This window comes from Symsagittifera roscoffensis, chromosome 10 (genome assembly GCF_963678635.1).
Source record: "Symsagittifera roscoffensis chromosome 10, txSymRosc1.1, whole genome shotgun sequence".
NCBI classification, from domain to species: Eukaryota; Metazoa; Xenacoelomorpha; order Acoela; family Convolutidae; genus Symsagittifera; species Symsagittifera roscoffensis.
The window spans coordinates 1,799,706-1,825,181 of record NC_087071.1 but is presented as its reverse complement, the minus strand read 5'-3'; the positions used below and the strand labels follow the sequence as shown (position 1 = coordinate 1,825,181).

Below are 25,476 nucleotides of genomic sequence, written 5' to 3'. Positions count from 1 at the left end.
CGTCTTTTTTGGATTTAAGATTGTTAAATCTGGAAAATGAAAGGAGAAACGATTTGGATTAGATGTGTTTTTTTTTCCAATTTTTTTTTGCTTTTTAATTGAGGTCACTGTTACAGTATAGTTTTTTCCTATGCGCGCATTATGGTATAGGTTTTCATAGCTTTTTTTAAAAAGGCATAGATATATTCAATTCTACAAGTTAAAACTATTGTCTCTTTTTCAGATATTGTGATGACGTTTGGTTTTGCATCTTTGAGTTTGAATCACCTAACTAATCAATTTATAGCTTAGCTAATTGTATTAAATATCATATCATTGCAGTAATGAATACTTTCAAGCGATTGACAGATGGGCTTTTAAAAGACGTTCATGAACTTAGAGAACTGAAATCCACTATGGATGAAGAGTCTTTGAGAAAAGCGGACCTCATTTTGAATCCCAAAATCGAGGATGCAACTTTACGTGAACGAATCGCTAAACTTCGTGAAAAACTGGGCGATAAAGTTTTGGAGCGTCACTCGGATTGCGATTTGAGGAGGTTTCTGAAAGCCCGTCACTTGAAGGTCGACAAAGCAGTAACGATGTACGAAGAAATGTTGAAAATTCGAACCCGTTTTGGTTTGGACAAACCGGACTTTTTTGAGGCGCATCAACCTATGGATGCCTTTGCTAATCATTACCCAATAGGTAGAAGTTTCAATTAATTAGGCGATCAATTTGTAATTTGTAAACTAATTCAATTTTTTTGGCGTTATTTGGTCGAGGATATAAAATCCATTTGGCCCAATTTGTATGATTTTTGGTGATTGTGCTAACTTTTTTGGAAAGTTTTAGCGAGATAACATTTGATCAGTAAATTCTATTTGTGCTGAAATCTCTAGCTGTGATTAAATCACATATAAACTCCCTCTTTTCTTAAACCAATTTAGTCATCAATTTTTAACGTATTAAATTTTTATGAAGGCATTTAAATTTTCATTCATAGTCATAACTCATAACATCCGAGATTTGACGCCAAATTTGTTTCAAAACTTAAAATATCCGTTATATTAAACGGACTAAGTATGAATATTGACACATCTAAAAATGTAGGGCTGTGTGGGCATGACAAAGATGGATACCCTATTGCGTATGAGTTTCCTGGCCTGATTGATGTGAAGGGATTTGACTCTTCAATGACAAACGAAGAATTTGTCACTCAGGTTAGAAATGTTCCTCCATTTTTTAAATTTTGAATTGGTCTTGGAAGCTGATCTAATTTAACCAAAAAAGAGTGTTGATTTAAAGGATCAGAACAAACCTCACAAAATTGGAAAGTTTATACGCCTTTTTCTCAAATTGGGTTGAAATTATGCAGAAAGTGATCAGGACAAAAGCTGCTCAGATTTTTATCAGAATTATTAGCGTATACTTTTTTTGAGCAAATAGGACACAAAATTTTACCACCAAATTGGGTCATTATTTGTATCTTTTAGTCAACTATAAACTAAATTACACTTATAAAGTGTCTTTCTACACATTTACACAGGTGCTGTGGAATCTGGAGTCTTTGTTGTGTTCGATGGAGTTGAGGAGTATAAGAGAGGGTAGACTGTGTGACAGGTGGTCATTTATTGTCGACATGAGAGGACTGTCCGTCATGGAGTCATTCAGGTAATCGATTGAATACATTAAATCTTAGTTTGAGTATTTGAAAATTGGTAAATTTTTAGGTGTCAGTGAAAACAATGTGAGTTTTTTTGGTTTTGTAAGCTTTTGTCGGGGCATTTTTTTTTTTTCACTTGCGAGAGCAAGTGAAAAAAGTAATCGGGAACGAGAGTCTTGTAATCGGCAACGAGACTTTTTTTCGTAAACAACTTGTACTCATTCTTCTCTCATTTATTCTTTTTTTTTCTCACTTATTGCGCCTTTATATTTGTTGGCGCCCAAGGCGCCTTTAGAAAAGTTTGAGGGTCAGAAAATGGATATTTCAAAATAGTACAAAGGGAGTTGGCAGGGGGTCGAATCCGTGAAGGGGGCCTCCCTTCCTGCCCCCATTCCCTAAATCCGCCACTGTCTGTTTCTGTATCCTTTATATAGCACGCCGTTTATTATATCAGTGGGAACATGATAACTTATTCATTTCAGCAAGAACCACATAAAACGAACCAGTGAAATCCAGCGCATTCTGGACGCCTGTTACGCGGAGAGGGGAGGAAGAGTTCTGATTCTAAATGTGTCTGCCGTGTATGACATTCTCTACAATATCTTCAAACCCTTTCTGGCTCACGAAACAAAGGCCAAGATTCTCCTTCTGAAGAGTGAAAATGAATTGTTGAACTACATTGACGCCGATCAGCTCCCAGTGGTTTATGGGGGAACAAAAGGTTTGTAATTTGGGAACCATTGTCTTATAACCCTTCGATTTATAACCCCTTCATCAAGTAAATTTTGAACCCAATATTAAATAAACTTCTGATTTTTTTTGCATCGCTGGAACAGTGAAAGAGTCTTGATAGTTAAAGAAAATTTCGGGTAAAAATTCATGATGGAAAGTAAAACATATAGTTCCCTGAAGAAGCTTCTCATATCTTCAATCCCACTTTGTCGTCACATTTTAAAAAAATATTTTATTGGTGTTAAGAAAGTTTTTTCTGCATGTTATACACAAGTGTTCTAAGAATAAGGGTTTTGTTAACTACTTTATTTCGTTGATTTTTTGGCTCTTTCAACTAATTCTGTCAAAAAATATGACCACTCATCATTTCGTATTTTCAAGATGGAAGTATTTTCAAGTGTTCGTTTTTTGAAGCAGTCATTTTTATTCAGCATTTTTTGTTTCAGTTGATTCCAATGGCGACCCAGAATGCAGTGAATGGATCACAAGAGGCTCCATAGTCGACAAAAGTCTCTACAAATTATGAAAAGAACAGAACATGTACCACCTGTTGTAATATGCTGAAAGTAAATTGGATCCATCCCAAGTAAATGGTTCGAATGGGGAACAACCAAGCATCAAAAATACCGTAATTGGCAACAATTCAAATAACAAAAGAACCTTATGCTCGAAATTCAATTACCCCTATACTAGCGCAGTGATGAAAGAAAATGATCGCATCAGAAATGGTTGAAATAATGAGCAACCAAGTTTCAAAAATGAATGGAGATTTTTTTGTTATTGAATGGAAAGTTTTTTAATCAAGTGCATTAATTGATAGATTAGACTTGAGTTGAAAACTATTCTCATGACAGAAATACCAAACGCTCATAAATGTTCGACCAATAAGCACTCTTTAAACTATCCAAACTGACTGATTTTTACACTTATTGCCATTGAATTTTTGAATCGTAAATTTCAATTTGGCTTTAAGTTTTTTTCGGGTATTATGTCTCGAAGAATCTTCCCTGAGCTAATTGAACATTGCTAGGAAATGAGTTTAATGCCAATTGAGTGTACATCATGTGAATATAACCTTTGTGGGAGTTATAGGAAGTTGACCCTATCATTTATGTTGTCAGTGAAATTTGTTTTAATTGAATGTTGACTGCGTTGCTTTTAACCTCATTTATTTGTTTTCAGTGATCGAATTTCTGGTGCTTTATCAATACAATGTAACTAAGAGAATTTATTTTGTTGTAAATTGTAAGTTAATGTATATAATGTTTTTGAAATGAAAATATATAATTTCAAAACAAAATTCGATTTTTGATGCCCATATTTTTCCCGAAAAATCTCCGTAATAAGAGCAACGGGAAGTCTACTTGTGTGAATTTTTCTGATGAGAAGTTGGAAAATATTTTGTAGTCATTTTTTTTATCAGTTGGCTACATTCGAGTTTTGAAATTTTTTCAAATGAACGTTTTATCAATTCAGGAAATTTTATCGATTTTTGTATGTCTAATTTTTAAGAAGTCTAGAATTTATGGTATGCTGATTGATGGAAGTTGTAATTTGGAAAAAAATTCCAGAGGAGATGGTAATTATTTTGCTTGTAATTTGCAAACGTTATCAGTTTGAAACATGTATTTTTTCAGGGTAACAAATTTCTGAACAGAATCAGTGAATCTTTTGATAGTTTGGTTTATTGTTCCGACTTTCGATACGAAAGTAACGGAATTTTTGTGCTCGGGGTGGGTTTTTTTTCTTCAGACAAATTTCGACTTTTTAACTAGCTATTTTATAGGGAATTTTATTACATCATTCAAAAGGTATTGTGGTCCTGAGCTTAAATTTGAAAAGATATTTTACTTATGATCATTTTTCGTAAAGTTATGGGTGTTTAAAGATTGCCATTTTGGCCAATTTGGGACAATTAACGCGCGATAAATTTAGCGCTATTAACGCGTAAGCGAGATTTAATCCGTCTTAGAAATGGTTCCGAATTGGTTTAAGGAAGATTATAATTGCCCTAATTGATTGGTTAATAGGAGCTAAATTTATCACTTCGATCTTAATATGACGTGGGGGGGGGGGGGGGGGGGGGGGGGGTGATGTTTTTACAAAAAATCTCAAATATAAAAATTTTTAAATTTTATTCTTACCGTTATGTTTTCATGTTACTTCTGCTCCATAGACCTTTAAAGGCAGTCGGAACGTTCAGGGCTTTGCCCTGATGCGAGCAGTCTTGTATTATTTTTGTATTGCAAATGATGTGAAGCTCCGCTTCGCCTGTGTACAAAAATACCAAAAAAGGAAACGGTAGTATAAACCTTAAGTTTTAATGGACTTACTCAGTCGAAACGAAATTGAGAGTCTGTTTCAGGAACAGCAAGTGTAACTTTTTGATAAATTATTTACTTTTGCGAAAGAACTTGATATCCTTTTTACTACTGATTTTTCTCTTTAATTTTAGTTTAACTCAGCTATATCAGCTCGTTTCCAGATTTAAGCAGATATTAAAGATACAGAAAACTTTTTTGCTGACAAGAATCAAGATTTTCGGCGGCAAGGGAGTGTACTTAAATTTTCCTCGGCTTAAATGCTAGATTTAATAATTTTTGCTAGTTTAATTTTCAAAAGGTTTAATCAGCTTCTTTGATTTTTGGGTTTGTGCGGAAAGCTTTGAGTACTTCTAAGTTATCAAGTTTCAATTGAGTCCATTTCAGGACTGCTTTATTCAAAAATGAAGTCCAACCTAACTTTTTTTCCAAAAACTATTGGACTAACTTCAAAATTTCCACCATGTCCTACAAACGATAGGCTTTAGTAAGAGTCGATAAGCGTTGTGAGGACTCTGATATTGGTCATGCAAGTTTGCTCAGGCTCAAGTTTGATTTTTCGCTGTTTGACTTTTGATAACTTTTACTTCATTCCGTTGTTGAAAAAGATTTTCGAAAGTGGATTTTATTTTTCCGATATCCCAATGGAATAAAAAAAGTTAGCCTATTGATCCAATTTTCTCAAATTGTGTGAAGTAGTTCAATCAATAAACTCGTCTAAAAATTCAAAGAGCTTCAAGATCATCTATTTTTTCCATGAAATGCGAGCATTCAATTTTTTTTTTAAAAAGTGGATATTTTTTTTGCGTTTATTGACTCTGTCCCAACTTTCTGTTGGCTATGTTTTCGGTTCAGCTGATTGGGAGGAAATATAATAATAAACGAATCAACAAACAGATAAAAACAAGAGATTTAAGTATTCACAGATAGATAGTTTAGGCCCTAACGCTATTTTTTGACTAAGAACTTCGGCATTGATTACATCAGTTTTTCTAATTGCACTTTACGAAATTGAAGATAACCACGGATTCAAAAGAGCGCGAATACTTTTAGAACTGAAATTATCTTATGCGCTCCAACGAGATGCAGAATTCTTTCAAGTTTTTAAAATGTCTAAGTGTCAATATCTCATTACTGTATTTTCAGCGAAGTTCAATTGGGTTTTTCAGACCAGGGAAATATTTGAATTATATGAGTTTGCATTTCAGGGGTTAAAAGTTGTTTGAGGGAATCGATCTATTATTTCGATCTGAATTTTCTGAAAGATAAGCGGTTAAAAACTCTTCAGTTTCGATTGTTTCAAGTTTGACTAATATTTAAGTTAATTTTAGTATAGCTGCCGTGACTTGTTTAGGCATTACCGTTGATATAGCTTGTGTAATACGCAGGTGTGAATCTAAGATTTTCTCAAGGGGGATTTCAAAAAACAGGCCGAAAAAGGCGTTAATAGGTACTTTATGGAAAGATTTGCCCATAAAATTGTGTTTTTTCGGCGCGGGTTTCCCCCTCGAAATTATTATATTGGCGGCTTTAGAAAAACTCTAAGGTCAGTCAGCCAAAAATAGATATCTTAAAATAGTTGAAGGGCAACCCTTACAATCGGCTACTGGTAATACGAGTGAGTTCTGATATTTTAAATGAAGACGTGTGTCATTATTCGTGTTAGTCGGCGACTCGAAATGCTTGTCTCAAAATCTGAAGGATTCAACTTTCCGGGTTGCAATACATATTGCTCTACCGCTCGGTCTATGATCGTCGGAAAAGAGTTTTAATCAGGCTAGTAACTCTAATATTATAGATAGATGATGATTGCAGAAGTCCGATCGATGCTGTTATTCTTGACGTTGTTACTCAGTGTTTTCCAAAGTAAGTTTTATTCTAATCAGAATTTTGAGAAGTATCTAAATAAAGTTTAACCAAACACTGGAATGACATCTAAGTTTTACTTTTCAATGATGTTTTTCTATCAAAGTCGATTTTTTTTGATGAAATATTTTTGGCGACATTGAAAATGCAATAAAAACTTGAGCTATATTTTTCTGAAAATAAAAAATGTTTAAAAGAACTGTGAAACTTTGCAAGTGAGCGCTTTTGAAGCAGATTCGATTACATTTCAGCACTAATTTGCGTTTTACTTCAGTGACGTTGTGCTTCAGTTACTTCAGGGGACAACTTTTACTTCGATTTTCGCATATACCGACAGCGAATTTTCAATGCTACCCTAAAAAATTTTAAAGCCATATAATTTTAAAGGCATGGTGCCAATATATACTAGTTTTAATGGGGAGCGCGCGCTGAAAAAAACTCAATTTTTGGGTCACAAAAGTCCAAAAAGTGCCCAAAAACGGCATTAATGACCTCTTTTTTTTCAAAATTTGAACGCGGCGCAGAAAATTTTGACAAAATAGGGTCTTAATAGTGTTCTGGGAGCAAAATATTTGAAACTTCCCACCTCTCTTCCCCCCTTCAACTCGAGAAATTCCTAGATCCGCCCCCTGAATAAAAGTATCAACTTTTGCTTTCAAAGACTTTTATGGTTTTGAAAAAGCCACTTTTCTACACCTGCAAATTTATTAAAGCGATTCAAATTATTTTGTTCATGCAGTTGGAAGTAAATCAATCGAGCAATAAAAAGTGTTCAATAAGCGTGATTTTCTGTTGGACGTTTTCATATTGGAAGCTTTCATATCTTTGGGAAAACTTACTGCACAAGGTAAAAGTGACAATTTCAAAACCGAAAAAACTGCTTAATCTTTGAAACCCAAAATTGATCTTTTTATAGATGGTTGTGGAACCTGTTCTAAACTACATTTTATGATTGGATAAATTAGATATTTTACCACTGTAAAGTATTTAATATTAACCAATCATGATCCATCTAACTAACAACCCACTTATTTGTAAGTGCTGAAATTACTTGTAATTTCAGCACCAGAGAGATTTGAATTTAACTTAGAATATAGTTGCCTCTCCAAGAGAACTTCAGCAGCCGCAATAAACCAGTATACCCTAGATCTATTGAGCCTAGCAGAGACTAGTTAAACAACCTGAGACTAGATAGTATAAGAGTAAGATTAGGATTGGTATTAGACTAAGAAGTTGCACGAATCTATCCGGCCGAAAATAAGATAACGTGACGAGCAGACGGTGTACCCTATCCGAAATTACTCTATGAGTTAACCACATCGGTCCTAACTCATCTGGTGCGACCATAAGTCTCGAACAAGACCTTAATAGCTTAGAATTAACCAAAAATAGATTAGAATTTAGACAAAACATTTTCAAAATGTTATACGACGATAATTTAATCGAAATGTCTCTACGACTCAATAGATCAGAGCCAATATTCCGAATAATAATAGAACTACCCGGAATTGGAAGAAGACCTCGAACCAGAGACGACATACGACAAAGTAGAAACTTACCATATAGTTATATGATAGTACGGCAAAAGCCAACACAAACAATTATATTTAGAATTTTATTAGCAATGAATTTAGATTTTCATTTGCAAACATAAAATCTTGAAGTCAATCTTCATGATCATTTCAGGCGCTAAACAAAATTATTAATATACAATAACGATTGATAAAAAATTTCAGATCGTTTTCCTAAATTCTGCAGTAATATATAAAACATATTTGGAAAATATTTATTGAAAATCAAAACAAAAATTAGTAACATGACAATAAATTATTAATAATCATAAAATCATCTGTTGTCCCAGTTTCATCACCTAAACATAACAGCAATCATAAGCTCACTAAACATCATTAAAAAACTAAATCTTTTTCTTAAACAAATTTAAACCATTTTAAACTTAAATTCACTTAATTTTAAAATCAGATCATCAAGGCTTATCCTTGGATCTTAATTAATTTTCTATTTCATTAATTTAAAAACTTGATCATCAAGGCCTATCCTTGATCAAAAAGAACAATTTTGTTCTCCCCTACCCACTTAGCTAGTGTCTAACGACCTCAAACGTCGATTCACTATCCAACCCTTCCAAAAAGCCCAAGACTAATAGAAATTTTTGAACAAAACTAATCATTCAAATAAGGATAAATAGTGAAGAACTTCGGTTATTCATCCTTCACTTGAACCCTCCTCTTACCAGACCCAGGATAAATCTTAGACTTAGTAAGTTTAAAATAGTATCTAACGAACTACTCGCGTTCTAATTATACCTGAACCTTGTGGATCGATTTACTATTCTCCAACCCTTGAACACAATCACTACCCCTAAGTAAGTTAACACCTTAGCTTATACTAGCCACGAGAAAGTAAAAAATCATTCTTCGGAATCGATATACTTTTCTCTCCAATCCTGAACAAATAGACCCAGGTTAAGCTAACCAAAAAATCGTAAGGACTAACAGTTTAAGAAAATAGAAATCATCTAACAACTTTTTGCATCCCTCATCCTAAACCTTATGTCATTTAAAAACCTAGGAAATAAACAAACAATTGTTTTACACAACTGTGAAATAGATAACAAAAAATACGACCTTGTAATCACACCTCATACACAAACAGTTGGATATATTAGAACAAAACGACAAACAATAAAAAGAAAAATAATAACAAAACAAAGACAAATCACACGAAAAAGATTTCAAAAAATAGAAACGCATTTTCAGAATCAGAAGCCAGCAATTTAGATGAACTTTATAAATCAAAGGAATCAATTGATAAAAATTGCCCCATTCACGATCAATTATATTTTTCCGACTCAGAAACAACTTCAAATTCATCAAAAAGAGGAAAAAGAAGAATAAAAAAGCAATATAAACACAAACCAGTACACTTGTATAATTGGAATCAACCAATTAGACACATTGATAGTTACATATTAACAGTCATTAAACGAAAAAATGAGCAACACCCACACTCCGAGTGAAGATAGTCCAGATGACGACGATATTTACCCCTTCCTCGTAGATGCACCCGATAATAGAGGACAACATGATCTTTGCAAGAATTAACTCCTAAATTTGTTTGAACCCGGAATCAGCCCATGCAAAGCAGAGTTCCCAGATGTAAAAATCAAAAGACAAATTATTGATCATTATCTGAAAGATATATGTAATTTAACACAACAATACGGAATCTACACCATAGAATTCAGTACACCAGACCCGAATCACCGCAAATATGTAATTCAAACAGACGATCTTGATTTAGAATTTTCAAAAGTAATCTCAGAATATATCAAAAGCATACAATATCATAACTCACAAAGAGCAAACTCCATATTTACTAATGAAGTTTTTGCAATAATATATAGTTATATTTCAATATTAGAAAACGAAATCCCAAATGTCTCAACAACAGAGACATCCAAACATATAAGGGTACGACATGAAATCACACTATTTTCAACTTTCCTACATATGATTAAAGAAAATTTCACTAAAGACGAAGTTTCACAACATACAAAACATGACTTACAAAAATTTTTGGCATGGTTTATAATAGATTATTTTACACATAATATAGATTTAATTTCGCAAGCAAGAAAAAATTTCAGACCTCAAAATTCAAACGATGATACCGCCATCACAGAACAGTCAGACTACGTTTGGGACCCCGAATGGTCTCATTATGCATTCATAAATATCCCACAATCAATCTCAAGTCAAGCAATAAGTACAATATCTTATACAAGAGATTATGTAAGAGTAGTACCATTAACCATTGATGCAACACCATTAAACTACAATACATTTTTACCTGATACGCGAAATAACAGTTTAAATTCGAACGTCATACACAATGAAAACCTTAACCGAACTAGGAATCTTACACAACAAGATATTCAAACACCATCACACTTCATAAATGAAGAAATCGTCCAAACAACAACAACTACACAACAAAGTATTTCACCGATGCGTCCAAATTTAACAACACCAAGAAATACAAACACTTCACTAACACAAGTAACCTTACAATCAACCGTTAAACCTTCGGTTGCTCCAAAGTATTCACAAATGAATTATCAAACATATAGACCCATGACAGTACCATCAAAAACACGCAGAACGTTCACAAGAAACACTTTTGCGGAACACAACTATAATTACGCACATTCATCAAAAACAAACTATCCCCCACGAAAAAATGATAATATTCAGATAAGATCTCGATATTGGGATAACCCAATCACAACAACCAACTCAGTAAATTTTCAAACTAATTCACACCCTCCACAGGATCGTAGTGAAAATTACCCATTCTTTCAACAAAATAAAAATAAAAAGCAAGCACCTCATCATATGGATTACTTATCCTCTGATGATGATTATTTACAACCAGATAATTTTGCACCGTATACCCAGGAATATCGCGGACAAGGAGTGCAAAAACCATATACGTATCATAGAATTTTTCTCCACATCCAACAGATACACAAAATCAACAACCAATACGAATGCAAAACCCAACTAATACACAATCCTTTCAACCAATTCAGCCACAAAACCCAATGATTACACACTCGTATCAACCAACTCAAATGCAAAATGAAATACCACTCCCATATTACCTTCAACAACACGAAATAACAAAAAATCAACTTTCAAATTTTTCACAAATGCCAAATGCCGCAGAATCACTACAAATGACAATGAATCCATACCTTATGGGTGGATCATCAATAACATCAAACAAACCATTAATGGTATTCACAGGAACAGACCCTGAATATTCTGTAGAAGATTATTTAAACGCAGTAACAGCAAATTTAATTTTAAATATAGGACCTGAACCAATTAATACACCACTACATCAAAATTGGATACATCGACGCACAGCGTTGATACAAACAACCTTAGATGGCGCAGCCCAAAAATGGTTTTCAGTATTACCTATAGAAATAAAATCAAATTGGAAAAGATTTACACAAGAATTTTCCAAAATGTTTGACTCCGAGAGAAATAAACAACAACAAAGAGTTTTATGTAATGAAATTCGCAGATTACCAAATGAAACCATCAAACAATTAGCAGTACGTATCGAAACACTAGTTCGAAAAGCATATTCATTAAATACACATGTGGGGAGAATACTACAAAAACACAAAAATGACAGAAATCTTAATGATGACCTTAACACCTCAATTAAGGAAAATAGCAATAAAAAAGAGAGCATCCCATCCTTCTTCAATTCGAGAGCCCGATCTAGATTTTCGAAAACTAGTAGACAAACTAGAACAAGCGGAAATCACAATGAAACTTGAAGAAACAGAAAATCTGAAGTTACAATATGTTAATCGAATTGAAACAAATACCACAAATATCAACAACATACAGGAATCAGATACAGACCTCGTTGAAAAAATCACTGAAATACTAAATATTTATGAAAACACCCAAACTTTAAAGGCAAACCATCTTTCAAAAAATGGTGTAATTATTGCCGACGATACGGACATAGTATTTCTGAATGTAGACAAAAACAACAGGATAACCAAAACAAACCTCAAAAATATAAAGAACCAAACAAATCATTCTATCAATACATGAAAAAAGATCAAAATCTACCAAACAAAAATGTATACAGCAACAACAGCTCAGGAAAACCACTTCCGAATAATACCAATTACACGAGAAATCAATCACCATATAACTCAAGTTATAGAGGAAGATCACCAGAACGAAGAAATACACAAAATTCTTCACAAAATCATTATAATCGACCAAATAGTCGAAATAATTACTCTAGATCAAATTCCAATCCAACACAATTTGTTTCTAGATCCAGTTCCCAATCAAACATAAGAAACAAATACTATCCAAACAATCAATCACGAAACTCATCATACAATAGAAACAGAAACTATTCAAATAATCGAAATAGAAGTTATTCAAACAACCGAAATCAGAATCACCCGAACAGTCGATCAAGAAATAATTCATATAACAGATCAAACTATCACAGATCAAACGATAATTATCAAAACAGATCACGAAACAATTCCCAAAATCGACATTCAAGTTATAATAATCGATATAGAAATTATTCTCAATCACCACATAGAAATAATAATCATTATAATAATTCTAAACACCGCTACAGAAGTACACCCAAACATCAAAGGCATATTAACCAAGTACAATCAAATCCAGAAACAACATCAGACCCCCCAGGTATTGACGATACAGGAAATACTGAACTACAACTAAATCAAATAAACCGTGAATCATCAGACACAGAAAGTGATACAGAAAACACTATCTATATAAATATGATAGCAGTCGAAAACGACTACGAACCTATTATATATGAACAACCTTTTTCATCACATATATATGAAAATCAATTGGAACTTCTTCACAATTATTATATCGAACCCATCCATACTACACAAACAACAGAAAAAACTAACGAAATTAACACTGTGAATAAACCCAATGAAAATGACAAAACAAAATGCTTGAATACAAATCACATCTACTAAAATATACAAAAAGAACAACCCAAAGAAAAAATTTGGACAATACCATTTCTTTTAGAAAGTCCAAGAAACAAAGAATTTCAACCACCAGATCTTGAAAATGATTTTTTAATTGATTCAGGAGCAGAATCAAACATAATAAACATTCCCACAAGGAATGAAATCAAAACATTACATCCAAAATTAACACCTCTTGCAACCTCCAGTAAACTAGCAACAGCACAAGGATCAACATTAATAAACTATGGAAAAGTTCAATTATTTTTTCTCCCCACAAGAACAATGGAACAAAGCAAAATTTTAAATAAACCATTTAAACAAATATTTCATATCACTGATATTAAACACAATATCATTGGAATACCATTTCTATCGAAATACATACCAACAATCAATATCTTGAACATTAAAATACTGATCAAAGATGAGTACACAAAAACAAAAAATACAGCCCTAACATTTTTCCAAAGGTTAAATAAACAACCACCATTCTTTTCAAAATTTTATCCGATTTATAACCAACAACGAAAACACCTGAAACCACTATCAGGAAACATCTATAACTTTTCAATAAAACAAGTTCACCAATATGATAAAAATCAAAATAAACAACACCTCTTTATGTCAGACTTTGAATTCAAACCAATCCATAAATTTTTCAAAATCACAATTTCATCCATAAAATATTTGAAAAATACAAATTCAGACATCATTTCGTTACACGTATACAATAATACACCGTATCAAGTAACATTACCCTTAGGACTTTTAGGATATAGCGAAACCAACGCTACAATATCACCAATACATGAAAAAGCATACCGCGTAAACAATATACTCCAATTATTAGATATTTGTCAATCCACAATTCTTAACGAAGAATTATCCATAAATAATATAATAAATAATGAAAAAGAAACACAGATTATATCACAAAAACCCCATATTTCAAACCTACATTCAACATAAATAACTATACAGAGGATCAACAGAAGTTTTTAACAATGTTTAACTTCCAACATTCACAAATAACACAAGACGAATTTGATAAGTTAGCCAAACAGCTAATAAATCATTCATCAGTCTATGCAACATCCAAATTTGATGTTGGCAAAATCAGTTCATCACTACATCTCCCGTTAAAACCCGACGCAGTTTTCAAAAAACAAAGAACAAGTAAAGTACCAATTCACTTACACGATAAAGTGAACAGATTACTCGATATTTTAGAACAATACAAGATTATCTCACCGGTAAACAAAGAAGAACAACCAAAAGGTAACACATTTATCAACCCTGTTATCATCTTAGCAAAAGGAGAATCATTAAAAATAGTTTTAGACGCTAGATATCTTAATTCACTAATAGACGAATCAAAATGCAATTGGCCTATTGAACCAATACAAGTCATTTTAACAAAAATAAACGGAAAATACTTTACAACCGCAGATATGAATAGTGCATACAATCAAATGCCACTAGATGAACAATCACGACGTTTAACACAATTGGTTATTGGAAATCAACAATATGAATTCAACCACCTATTCTATGGAATATCCATAGGACCAGCAGCATTTTCAGCTTTTATGAGCAAAATTTTTAGACCACTAATACTCAAGAAAAACGCAATCACCTATTTAGACGATGTTTTCATGCAATCACAGACAAAAGAAATGTTTAAAGTTTTAGAACACTATCACAAAATACTTCAGAACGAAAATCTGAAGGCCGCCCCCGATAAATCACACTTCTTTTTAACACGAGTTAAATTTCTGGGACATAATATAGAAAGAAAGACAATCACTCCATTAAAATCACGTATTGATGCTATCTAAAAACTTCAAGCACCAACAAACAAAAAGAAAATCCAAGAATTCCTTGGAATGTTGAATTTTTTAAGCAAATACGTTTATAAAATACAATTATACTTAAGACCATTCTATAATATACTCAGACAACAAAATTTTATCCGATTTATAACCAACAACGAAAACACCTGAAACCACTATCAGGAAACATCTATAACTTTTCAATAAAACAAGTTCACCAATATGATAAAAATCAAAATAAACAACACCTCTTTATGTCAGACTTTGAATTCAAACCAATCCATAAATTTTTCAAAATCACAATTTCATCCATAAAATATTTGAAAAATACAAATTCAGACATCATTTCGTTACACGTATACAATAATACACCGTATCAAGTAACATTACCCTTAGGACTTTTAGGATATTGCGAAACCAACGCTACAATATCACCAATACATGAAAAAGCATACCGCGTAAACAATATACTCCAATTATTAGATATTTGTCAATCCACAATTCTTAACGAAGAATTATCCATAAATAATATAAAAAATAATGAAAAAAGAAACACAGATTATATCACAAAAACCCCATATTTCAAACCTACATTCAACATAAATAACTATACAGAGGATCAACAGAAATTTTTAACAATGTTTAACTTCCAACATTCACAAATAACACAAGACGAATTTGATAAGTTAGCCAAACAGCTAATAAAATATTCATCAGTCTATGCAACATCCAAATTTGATGTTGGCAAAATCAGTTCATCACTACATCTCCCGTTAAAACCCGACGCAGTTTTCAAAAAACAAAGAGCAAGTAAAGTACCAATTCACTTACACGATAAAGTGAACAGATTACTCGATATTTTAGAACAATACAAGATTATCTCACCGGTAAACAAAGAAGAACAACCAAAAGGTAACACATTTATCAACCCTGTTATCATCTTAGCAAAAGGAGAATCATTAAAAATAGTTTTAGACGCTAGATATCTTAATTCACTAATAGACGAATCAAAATGCAATTGGCCTATTGAACCAATACAAGTCATTTTAACAAAAATAAACGGAAAATACTTTACAACCGCAGATATGAATAGTGCATACAATCAAATGCCACTAGATGAACAATCACGACGTTTAACACAATTTGTTATTGGAAATCAACAATATGAATTCAACCACCTATTCTATGGAATATCCATAGGACCAGCAGCATTTTCAGCTTTTATGAGCAAAATTTTTAGACCACTAATACTCAAGAAAAACGCAATCACCTATTTAGACGATGTTTTCATGCAATCACAGACAAAAGAAATGTTTAAAGTTTTAGAACACTATCACAAAATACTTCAGAACGAAAATCTGAAGGCCGCCCCCGATAAATCACACTTCTTTTTAACACGAGTTAAATTTCTAGGACATAATATAGAAAGAAAGACAATCACTCCATTAAAATCACGTATTGATGCTATCTAAAAACTTCAAGCACCAACAAACAAAAAGAAAATCCAAGAATTCCTTGGAATGTTGAATTTTTTAAGCAAATACGTTTATAAAATGCAATTATACTTAAGACCATTCTATAATATACTCAGACAACAAAATAATTTTGAATGGAATACAGAACATCAAACACGATTTGAAGAAATTAAAAAACTCCTAACTGAACAAATTTCAAATACAATTCCAGATCCAAATCAACCATTCTATGCAATGTGCGATGCTTCAAATTTTGGCATCGGCGCAGCATTATTACAATCACACAATGGTACAAACAAAATGAACCTTATATCAGCAAATTCTCGATTATTCACTCAAGCAGAGCTACGACTCTCAACTCTAATGAGAGAATGTACAGCTATAATTTATACACTTACAGAATATGAATTTCTGATACTTGGATCGAAACATCCAACAGTTCTATTCACAGATCACAAGCCAATCATTTTTCTCTTTACACAAAAATCAAACCCAAATCACCGAGTTTATAGATTTCAACTAATTCTAATGAAATTCCCAAACTTACATAGTTTGGACAGCAGGAAAAAATCTTGCTTTACCAGACACATTAAGTCGAAATACACCACCTGAATTACTTACACGTAAAACAACAGTTGAAATACCCAAAAATATAAAATTTTACCTTGCAGAAAACGAAACATCACCCCGACTAGAATGCAAATATGCAGTTAAAACTGACATTGAACAATCAAAAATAAATAACCTACAACACTTTCCACTTTACTTAGATTGCCAAAATAACCACTACGAAGTTGATCTACTTGGAACATCAACTTTTAAACCAATTCCATACTCACAATGGATAAAAAATAACACCCAACAAAAAAGAATAAAACAACACTCACATAAAAAAGATCTTTTTCCATTAATTGAAAAAGAAGATCTAACTGATAAAATAAATTTATCAGGACCACAAACAAACGATTCAAAATACACAATAAATCAAGTTTTTGACCTCCATGACCCACTTGACACAATTCCTTTATCTAAATTAGAAATTGAAAACATTTTTCTCCCCCCAAGAGATAAAATTACACTTAATACCTTGAAACAATACCAAAATCTCGACCCAGTAATTAGACAACTAAAATCATGGCACAAATATAAAACTAAACCCATAAAAGCAGATACCACAATTTTAGGAAATAAAACACTCTTCCGATATTTTCGAAAATTTAATAATACAACAGTTAATGAAAACACAGACCTTCTAGAATATCAATTAAATGAATCTACAGTTCCCTGTCTCCCTTTAAGTATGATTCTCATAGCTTTTAATATTTCACATACACAAAACATTAAAGGACACTCTGGATCAGAGAAAACATATTCAAATTTCATACAAAATTTTTATTTCCCAAATGTACCAATTTGGATAAAAGTACTATGCAATGATTGTATAGTATGTCAGCTAAATAAACCTTATCCAAATCAAAAACAAATAGCACAAAAACAAGATTTTAAAGGACAAAGTTTATACTTTAACCACCGTATTTCATTTGATACAAAAGGACCAATTTCACCATCATCTGAAGGAAACTCCTACATTATGGTAATTGTTGACGCATTTACACATTATGTAGCACTTAACCCAGTACCACATTGTAACGCTTATTACGCTTACACAACACTTTATGAACATTGGATAGCCAAGTTCGGACTACCCGAAATTTTAGTTACAGACAACGGTACAGAATTCATAAATAATGAAATTATCACACTGTCATTTATATAACATCAAACACAAACCACGTACATCTCATGCACCTTGGACAAATGGCTTAGTCGAAGATATGAACCGTTCACTACAAGAATATCTTAGATGTATCATCAATGGAAATGATACAAGATACACCGAATGGTCAGCAGATGTAAAACTATTTCCCTTAGCATATAATTCACAAATCACGACAACTCTAGGAATGTCACCATACGAAATGGTTTTTAATAAAAAACCACGTAAACCAATTATGTTTACAGCAAACTCTCATAAGAATGCACAAAGTCATTGTCAACCGAATAAAGACTCAATTTGTTATAACCTACCGTTACACACACATGATGAAGATCATTTTCATCACCCCCAAATTCTCAAATTAGCCTCCGGTACACACACCGAATGGATTTTAAATAGAGATAAAAAACACAATGAAATTTACCAAAAAGTAACAAAAAAGTTGTTACAAAGGAAAAACATTAATGAACAAATAAATTCAGGCTTTACACCAGCCTCCGATTTAAAAATTGGAACATTTGTTTTAATACCTAATTTTAACACTCAAAAAGGAATTTCTAAAAAATTACAACCCCTTCGTAAAGGACCATACCAAATAATTGCCAAACCCACTGACGTCACATATAAAATCACCGACTCAGACCAAAAAGAAATTGTTCAACATCGAAACAATCTATTACCTTATTACCCAAAAGAATACGCACTACGCGAACTAACTCAATTATTTTCTTTCACAGGTTTAAAAGTTATTTAAAATAACCCACATACGGAAAATGAAACAAAAAACCAACATGACATTCATCTCGAAAACCAAAATAAAAAATCAACTACAATGAAAAACAATATAAAAAAGCTAGATCAAAATATTCCTCAAAAAGAAAGAAAAAATAGAAAAATGACCGAAAAAATTATACCCCAAGAACAAATCGACAAATCAGAACATAGAGAGTCATCACGACTTAGAAATCAACCACGCAAAAACTATAAAACATTCATCCCACAATCTAAAATATTAAAGAAAGTTGAATTTCAAAAACAGCTTTAATTTTACAATTAATAATCTTTGCACCTTTGAAATATTTTGAACTTTCATTTTTCAAAATAACATGCTGACAAACACGCAACGATTCTAGTTCAAAATTAGCCAATAGGATTCATTCAATCCGTCACCTTCTATAACTCTAACACAAACCAATTAGACGAAAGATGTTAAACTCCAGGCATATCTATAACTATAACTTTACGACCTCCAGGTCAAAAATAAGCAAACTATTCCAATTTGACAACTAAAATAAATATCACCATAATATCATAACCCTCACTTATCTAATAACCCAAAGATCAACAATATTTCCCCAACTCAGACCTCAAATACCCCCCAAACAAAAATGTTAAATTAGCCTAAAGTAAAAGAAAGACCATATTAAATTAGCCTAAAGTATAAAAATCTCAAAAATACCCCTGATCACTTGACAAATAAAAACAAAGAAAAAGAAGACCTCCCGAACACCATTAAATTCGCCCCCAACAATTTTTCACAAAACTCAACCCACTTGTCAAAAAACCAATAAATAATTCGACCACACTTGAAAATTGCCTCAAACAACAAAAAATATTCGATCGAGAAGCCATTTCTTAAATGCTCTTCTCTCGATCAGTCAACATAATTCTTAACATTTTCATAAACTTTTTAACAATATTTAAACTTTTATTCATATTTCTTTTTGATACCTTTGAAGCTTTTGTAATAATCTTAATCACTTTTTGCAATATTTTTCTAATTTTCTATTCCATATTTGAACTATACCTCCAACTTTCAAAAGCCATTGACCATATTCACAGGTACGAGTCACAAAACTTATCTAAATGATACGAACCATTTTTAGTAGAACAGATATTTTTTTACTATTTGTAATTTTTGTAACATTTCTATCATCCCTCGTCTTGACAATTTGTAAATGTATAAAGAAAGCAATCATCACATTCGCCTTAGCAACAATCCTTCTAATCCTTTTTCTAGAAGAATACTACAATAAACATAAATTTTTTCACAAAAAGAAATAGATCAAAAACCATCAAAAATTGCTAACCAACAAGCACACAGTCAGTCTTCACCGACATCATCCCAAGATAACCCAACACCACCTACAACTACCCAAAACCCCCAAACATCTACACGAATTTCTTTTCAAGATAACCCATATACCTTTGAAGAACGACACGCTCGCTTATCTGAACCACTAGAACCAGTTCAACGACAAGCACCTCTAAGTGAACCAACATATAATTTATACCCAACACTTCCACAAGAATTAACTAGAATACGAAATCTTAGTCAAAATCAAAATACAGTTGAAATAAATAGACAAATTATACATCCTCGACGAAACAGAAATTTTCAAACCCCCCCGAGTTCATTTTGATATACCCCAATCCCCATCACAAGATACTCCGGAAAACCCAATTGGTATATTACCAGAAACCCCTACACTTCTTTCACAACGTAGCACCTCAAGTCTACCCTCAGATTACTTAGGTTCAACACCAACATCTGAACAAATACGTGTAAATCCCTTTAACCCCCCAAACCAAACATCACGACTACCATATTGGACAACACAATCATTCACACAAGGTGAACCCAATTTAGTAAATGATCCAATAGATATTTCTACCGATACAACAACATCATCATCACTACCAGAAACATTATCACTACCATCAACACCATCAATAAGCCAAATTTCACCGACACCTTTTCCTTTAAATTTTCCAAATAACCTCGACGCTAGATACCGAGAACAATCATCAACAAATATCCCTCTAAGATTAGACTGGAATACATTCACAGCACCCCCACCATTATTTGGACAGCACCCAGAAAGTAACCGACTCCACAACTGGGCACTTAATCGATTACAATATAGACAAGATATCCACGAAGACATTCGTGACCATAACATCCAAATACTCCAACAAAATAGTTTACAATTAAAATTTGAAATCACGGTTAAATTAAACAACATTGCTCAACATCCTTACCCATTAAACCCACCAAATATAACAGCTCAATCACTACCACCACCATTTATAACAACTGAAGTGATATATAAATACGACAGATATACCAAAAACACAATTGGTTACATCACATTTTATAACCCATATTCAGGATTATCATACACATGTATATTCTAAAAATATTAATTTTTCTCCAACTCTTTTTTCTCACAATCTCCGATCAGAACATAAATCCTTTCCCCGCACAGGACCCCAAGACTTATTAGTAACACATTACGATTGTGAAGAAAATGAACAAAAAACACTACACAAATATGCAATAAATCAAGTATCACAATGCGAAACAGAACCACAAGCTATAGAAACTACAAATCTAATAGCGACACTCTATTCAAAAGCCCGAGCAACAACAGTTATAGGATATAAATTCACAGCAACATTTTCCGAAAAGAAAGTACATTGTTCACAAGTCTCAAATGGAAATAAAAACCGACTTGACCACGAATCATTCTACCAAAGTAATATCGAACGACTTTTACATCTCAATCCTGACGATTGTAAAAACGAGTTACTCAGACTAAATATCACAAGAAATAAAAACACAGATAGAAAATTAGTATATTTCCAAGTTTTTTCAGATTCTGTACATCAAGCAGAACTTGAAAGATATCAAGGTAATATCAAACTAGATGAAAAATACCCATACAACGGCGCACACGGAAGATTAACTTATGACATACACGATAAACACTGGATACCACACATTGGTATAAATAACCCATCAAACTGCAAAGCAGACACAAAAAATAAAGGATATCAAGAAATAATGTTTTTCGATTGGAAAATACAACTCGAAAAAATACAACTCACACGCGATTTATCTGACAACACAATGATCTATCAAGGAATTCGACTACCCTGTAAAAACGATCAAGGTTATTGTGACCCTACAACACGAACACAAGCAGCAATTGTTTGGTTCCCCGAAGACACATGTACAACATTTCAAGTAGCAAAAATACACGCACGAATGATAAAATTTCACGAGAAATATTTTATACAATCAATTCCATATGAACAAGTAAATCCATCACGAAAACAAAGTACTGATTTTAAAAACATTCACAATATAGAAAATAAATTAACACGTTTTCAAATTTATCAAGAAACAGAACTTGCATGCAAATACAGAAACCCACTTCACAAAACACAATATTCTGAAATATTAGTGGAATACGAAAAAGGTTTCGACATGACCACTGGAAAAATAAAAATCGACCCATATGCCACAAATCATCCTCTAAACGAAGGAACATCATACATACCAGTTAATTTTCAAAAAAGTAATGGTCAACCTGGTTAGTGTGTCCAACTGAATTCTTTTCGTCTGTTTTTCAGTTTCAGTTAAAGTTACAGTTCTGATTTTCCGGGTCTTTCCATTTCAGTTACAGTTACAGTTTTTACAGTTTTTTTCTTTCAGTTTCAGTTACAGTTTCAGTTGAAGCTTTCAGTTGGAAAAATTGAATCAAACAACATGTTGAATTTGAAAACAAAACTTACAAAGAAACAAAAACTTAACGAGTTCAATCAAAAGTCAAGTCATTCAATCAAGTCACGGTTACTCGCAATCATTGTTCTTTCACGGAGCCCAGTGTTCGACAGCACTCTAAGTCTTCCTTCCGCTTGGATGGCTGCTCCCGAAAAAAGTCTTTCAACTCCGACTCCAGCGACGCTGAAACACAGGTTCGCAAGCGCAAACTGAGACAACTCAGGAACAGTAGATAGTCTGTCGCGCCAAAACTTGTGAAGGTATTCCGAGTGATGTTTGAGATCAATGTCAAATCCCGGTTTCATGTGTTCGTAAGTAGAGATATTCGCGCAATAGCTCTCAAACTGGGCCGAAAGCTTAACGGCTATTTCTTCGGGTTGCGATGCAGATGGAGGTGGAGTGAACAAACTCGGAAAGTTTTCTTCTTCGTCAGATCTGTCTTCGTAGAAATGAGTTGGTTTCAGTTACAGTTTCAGTTACAGTTCAAAACATCCGGCTGTTTCAGTTTCAGTTACAGTTTCAGTTGATCAAAACCATTTCAGTTGTGCAGTAACAGTTTCAGTTACAGTTTTCAATTCAGTTACAGTTGGACACACTAAACCTGGTGGACATCTACGGCCACATGACACTAGAAGCACACGTTTACAAGAACTATCACTAATGAATAATTCTTATTTTGGTAATATCCACTATGATATTCACTTAGATATGAAATTAGACTATACAATTAGCCGAATTTTTCAGGAAATGTCACTCTCTGAATTAGAAACACTTCACCAACTATGCGAATTAGAACGGACACAAATCTTACAATCACTTGCACTAGCAGTATTAAAAATACCCTAAGCAGGATATTTACTATCAGGAAATAGATCAAATTTTTTAGACTACGAAGGAAACATTTTATGGTTTTATACCTGTACCAAAAAAGTATCACCACTATATGTTTTTGAAGATAAACGATGCTATAAAAGAATACCTATCTTTTATAAAAACAAAGTACATTTCGTTGACACACTTTCAAGACGAACCTATTTCTGGGATACCGCAGTCCCATGTGGATCAGAAAATAGCCACAATGTAGTACAACTGAACCCTGATGAAGATAAATATTACCTTCTTACCCCATACCCCACATTAATGCAATCACTCAAAAAATTTTCACCTGAAAGCATTAGAGCTATTGCTCGAAACACAAATATCAACTTACAATCAATTGGAATATATTCGAAATCCGATATCCAACATCACGTTAGAACACAACAATTCCAAGAATTATTAACACAAATGGACACTATACAAAGACAATCAATTGACCAAAACTTACGCAAACTTGCCGAAACCGCAGGATTTGCAGATATCTATACACAAGATTATAGCGGATATTTTAAAGACATTAAAGACTATATATATCTAAACGGTGAAAAATACCGACCACAAGATATCTCACCTATAAATATCTTTAGCTTTGTTACACTAAAAAATGAAATTCTTGATTTTCTAGGATGGCCCTATTACATCTGAGAAAAGTTGACTATTCTATACGCAATGTTTAACTTTATAGGATTTCTTTTCTCACTTTTAAAAGGAATATATAACACATGTGCTATACACACACAAGTAAATAGACAAGCAAGTGTAGCACGCATACTATTTGCAGGATTTTTTGGAATTTTTTCATCATCAATAAATAAAATTCTTTTAGACGCACAAATAAAAGAATACAATACAAAAATAGCAACAAGACAGAACACATACGACGAAGAACATAATAATATAGAAATAACGCCTACTGCACCACAGTTACCACCCCTACCACATAACCATCCATTATCCCTAGTCCCACGAAATTTTCGAAATTTAGCAATAACACATAATCCAAACTTTAGACAAACATATCACAAAGTCCCATACAACATATAATGACACATCATTCACAAGATGAAAATACATATGAACAAATTATCGAACATCCACATACCACCGCTTTTCAGTCTCAAAATAATAATTTTTTTAGCCCACGATGAGCCGACAACTTGGATCCCTACACCGCTCATATTCCCATCCAACCAACCTCAATACTCCAATTACAATAATTCCACTTTTTGCTTTCCCGCCACCCGATTTCCCACCAAGTAATATAACATCAGGCATGAATTCAGACACTAATTCAAATATTTCAGTTTTATACTCCATCTCACAACTCAATAACCCTAATATTGAAACCCCTGATGAATTTGCAGACTCTGAACCATCTCCATCCAATAATTTTCAAACCAACTCCTCAATTTTTTCAACACCCCCTTTTCAACCAATCCCACCAAGTAACCAACTCCCATCTATTTCTACACCCTCTTACGCTTGGCAAGTCACCCCAACCTACTCTTCATTTCATTCAGACCGATCATCCAATTCTCCAGATATTCCCCAAATCTCCCAGGAACTCGATAATTTTATCACCCTACAGCAACAACCATTACACCTTGACACCCCCACTATAAATCAGATTTCTTCCACAATAGAATCATCAAACCCACCTACCCCTACACCCTCTTCTGCTTATACCGCATCATTAGCACAATCATCCACATCCACCGAATCATCAAATAGCACTAATAGAGCTTATCGCACTTTCAAAAGAAAATTCCCAAACCATCCATTCC

The 25,476-nt window shown here is 33.0% G+C and overlaps 2 protein-coding genes across 2 annotated transcripts in view; both read left to right on the top strand.

Annotated features, from left to right (window-relative positions):
* The first annotated feature begins 227 nt into the window (after positions 1-227).
* LOC134855256 (SEC14-like protein 3) lies at positions 228-3,696 on the top strand. Its single transcript, XM_063871721.1, has 5 exons — positions 228-687; positions 1,093-1,202; positions 1,529-1,653; positions 2,128-2,366; positions 2,824-3,696. Exons 1-5 carry the CDS (start codon positions 324-326, stop codon positions 2,901-2,903), a joined length of 918 nt encoding a protein of 305 aa, XP_063727791.1. The 5' UTR covers positions 228-323; the 3' UTR covers positions 2,904-3,696.
* Positions 3,697-6,484: 2,788 nt separating this feature from the next.
* LOC134855104 (stromal cell-derived factor 2-like) overlaps positions 6,485-25,476 on the top strand; it is a 71,254-nt gene continuing 52,262 nt past the window's right edge. Inside the window, exon 1 of the mRNA XM_063871489.1 lies at positions 6,485-6,564. Coding sequence (XP_063727559.1) covers positions 6,501-6,564 — 64 coding nt within the window. The 5' untranslated portion in view covers positions 6,485-6,500. The remainder of the gene's footprint in view (positions 6,565-25,476) is intronic.

Excerpts from the sequence above, each read along its gene's own strand:
- LOC134855256 (XM_063871721.1), top strand. The coding sequence starts at position 324 with ATGAATACTTTCAAGCGATTGACAGATGGGCTTTTAAAAGACGTTCAT. Across the intron at positions 688-1,092 it reads TGCTAATCATTACCCAATAG|GGCTGTGTGGGCATGACAAA; the intron begins GTAGAAGTTTCA and ends CTAAAAATGTAG. Across the intron at positions 2,367-2,823 it reads GGTTTATGGGGGAACAAAAG|TTGATTCCAATGGCGACCCA; the intron begins GTTTGTAATTTG and ends TTTTTGTTTCAG.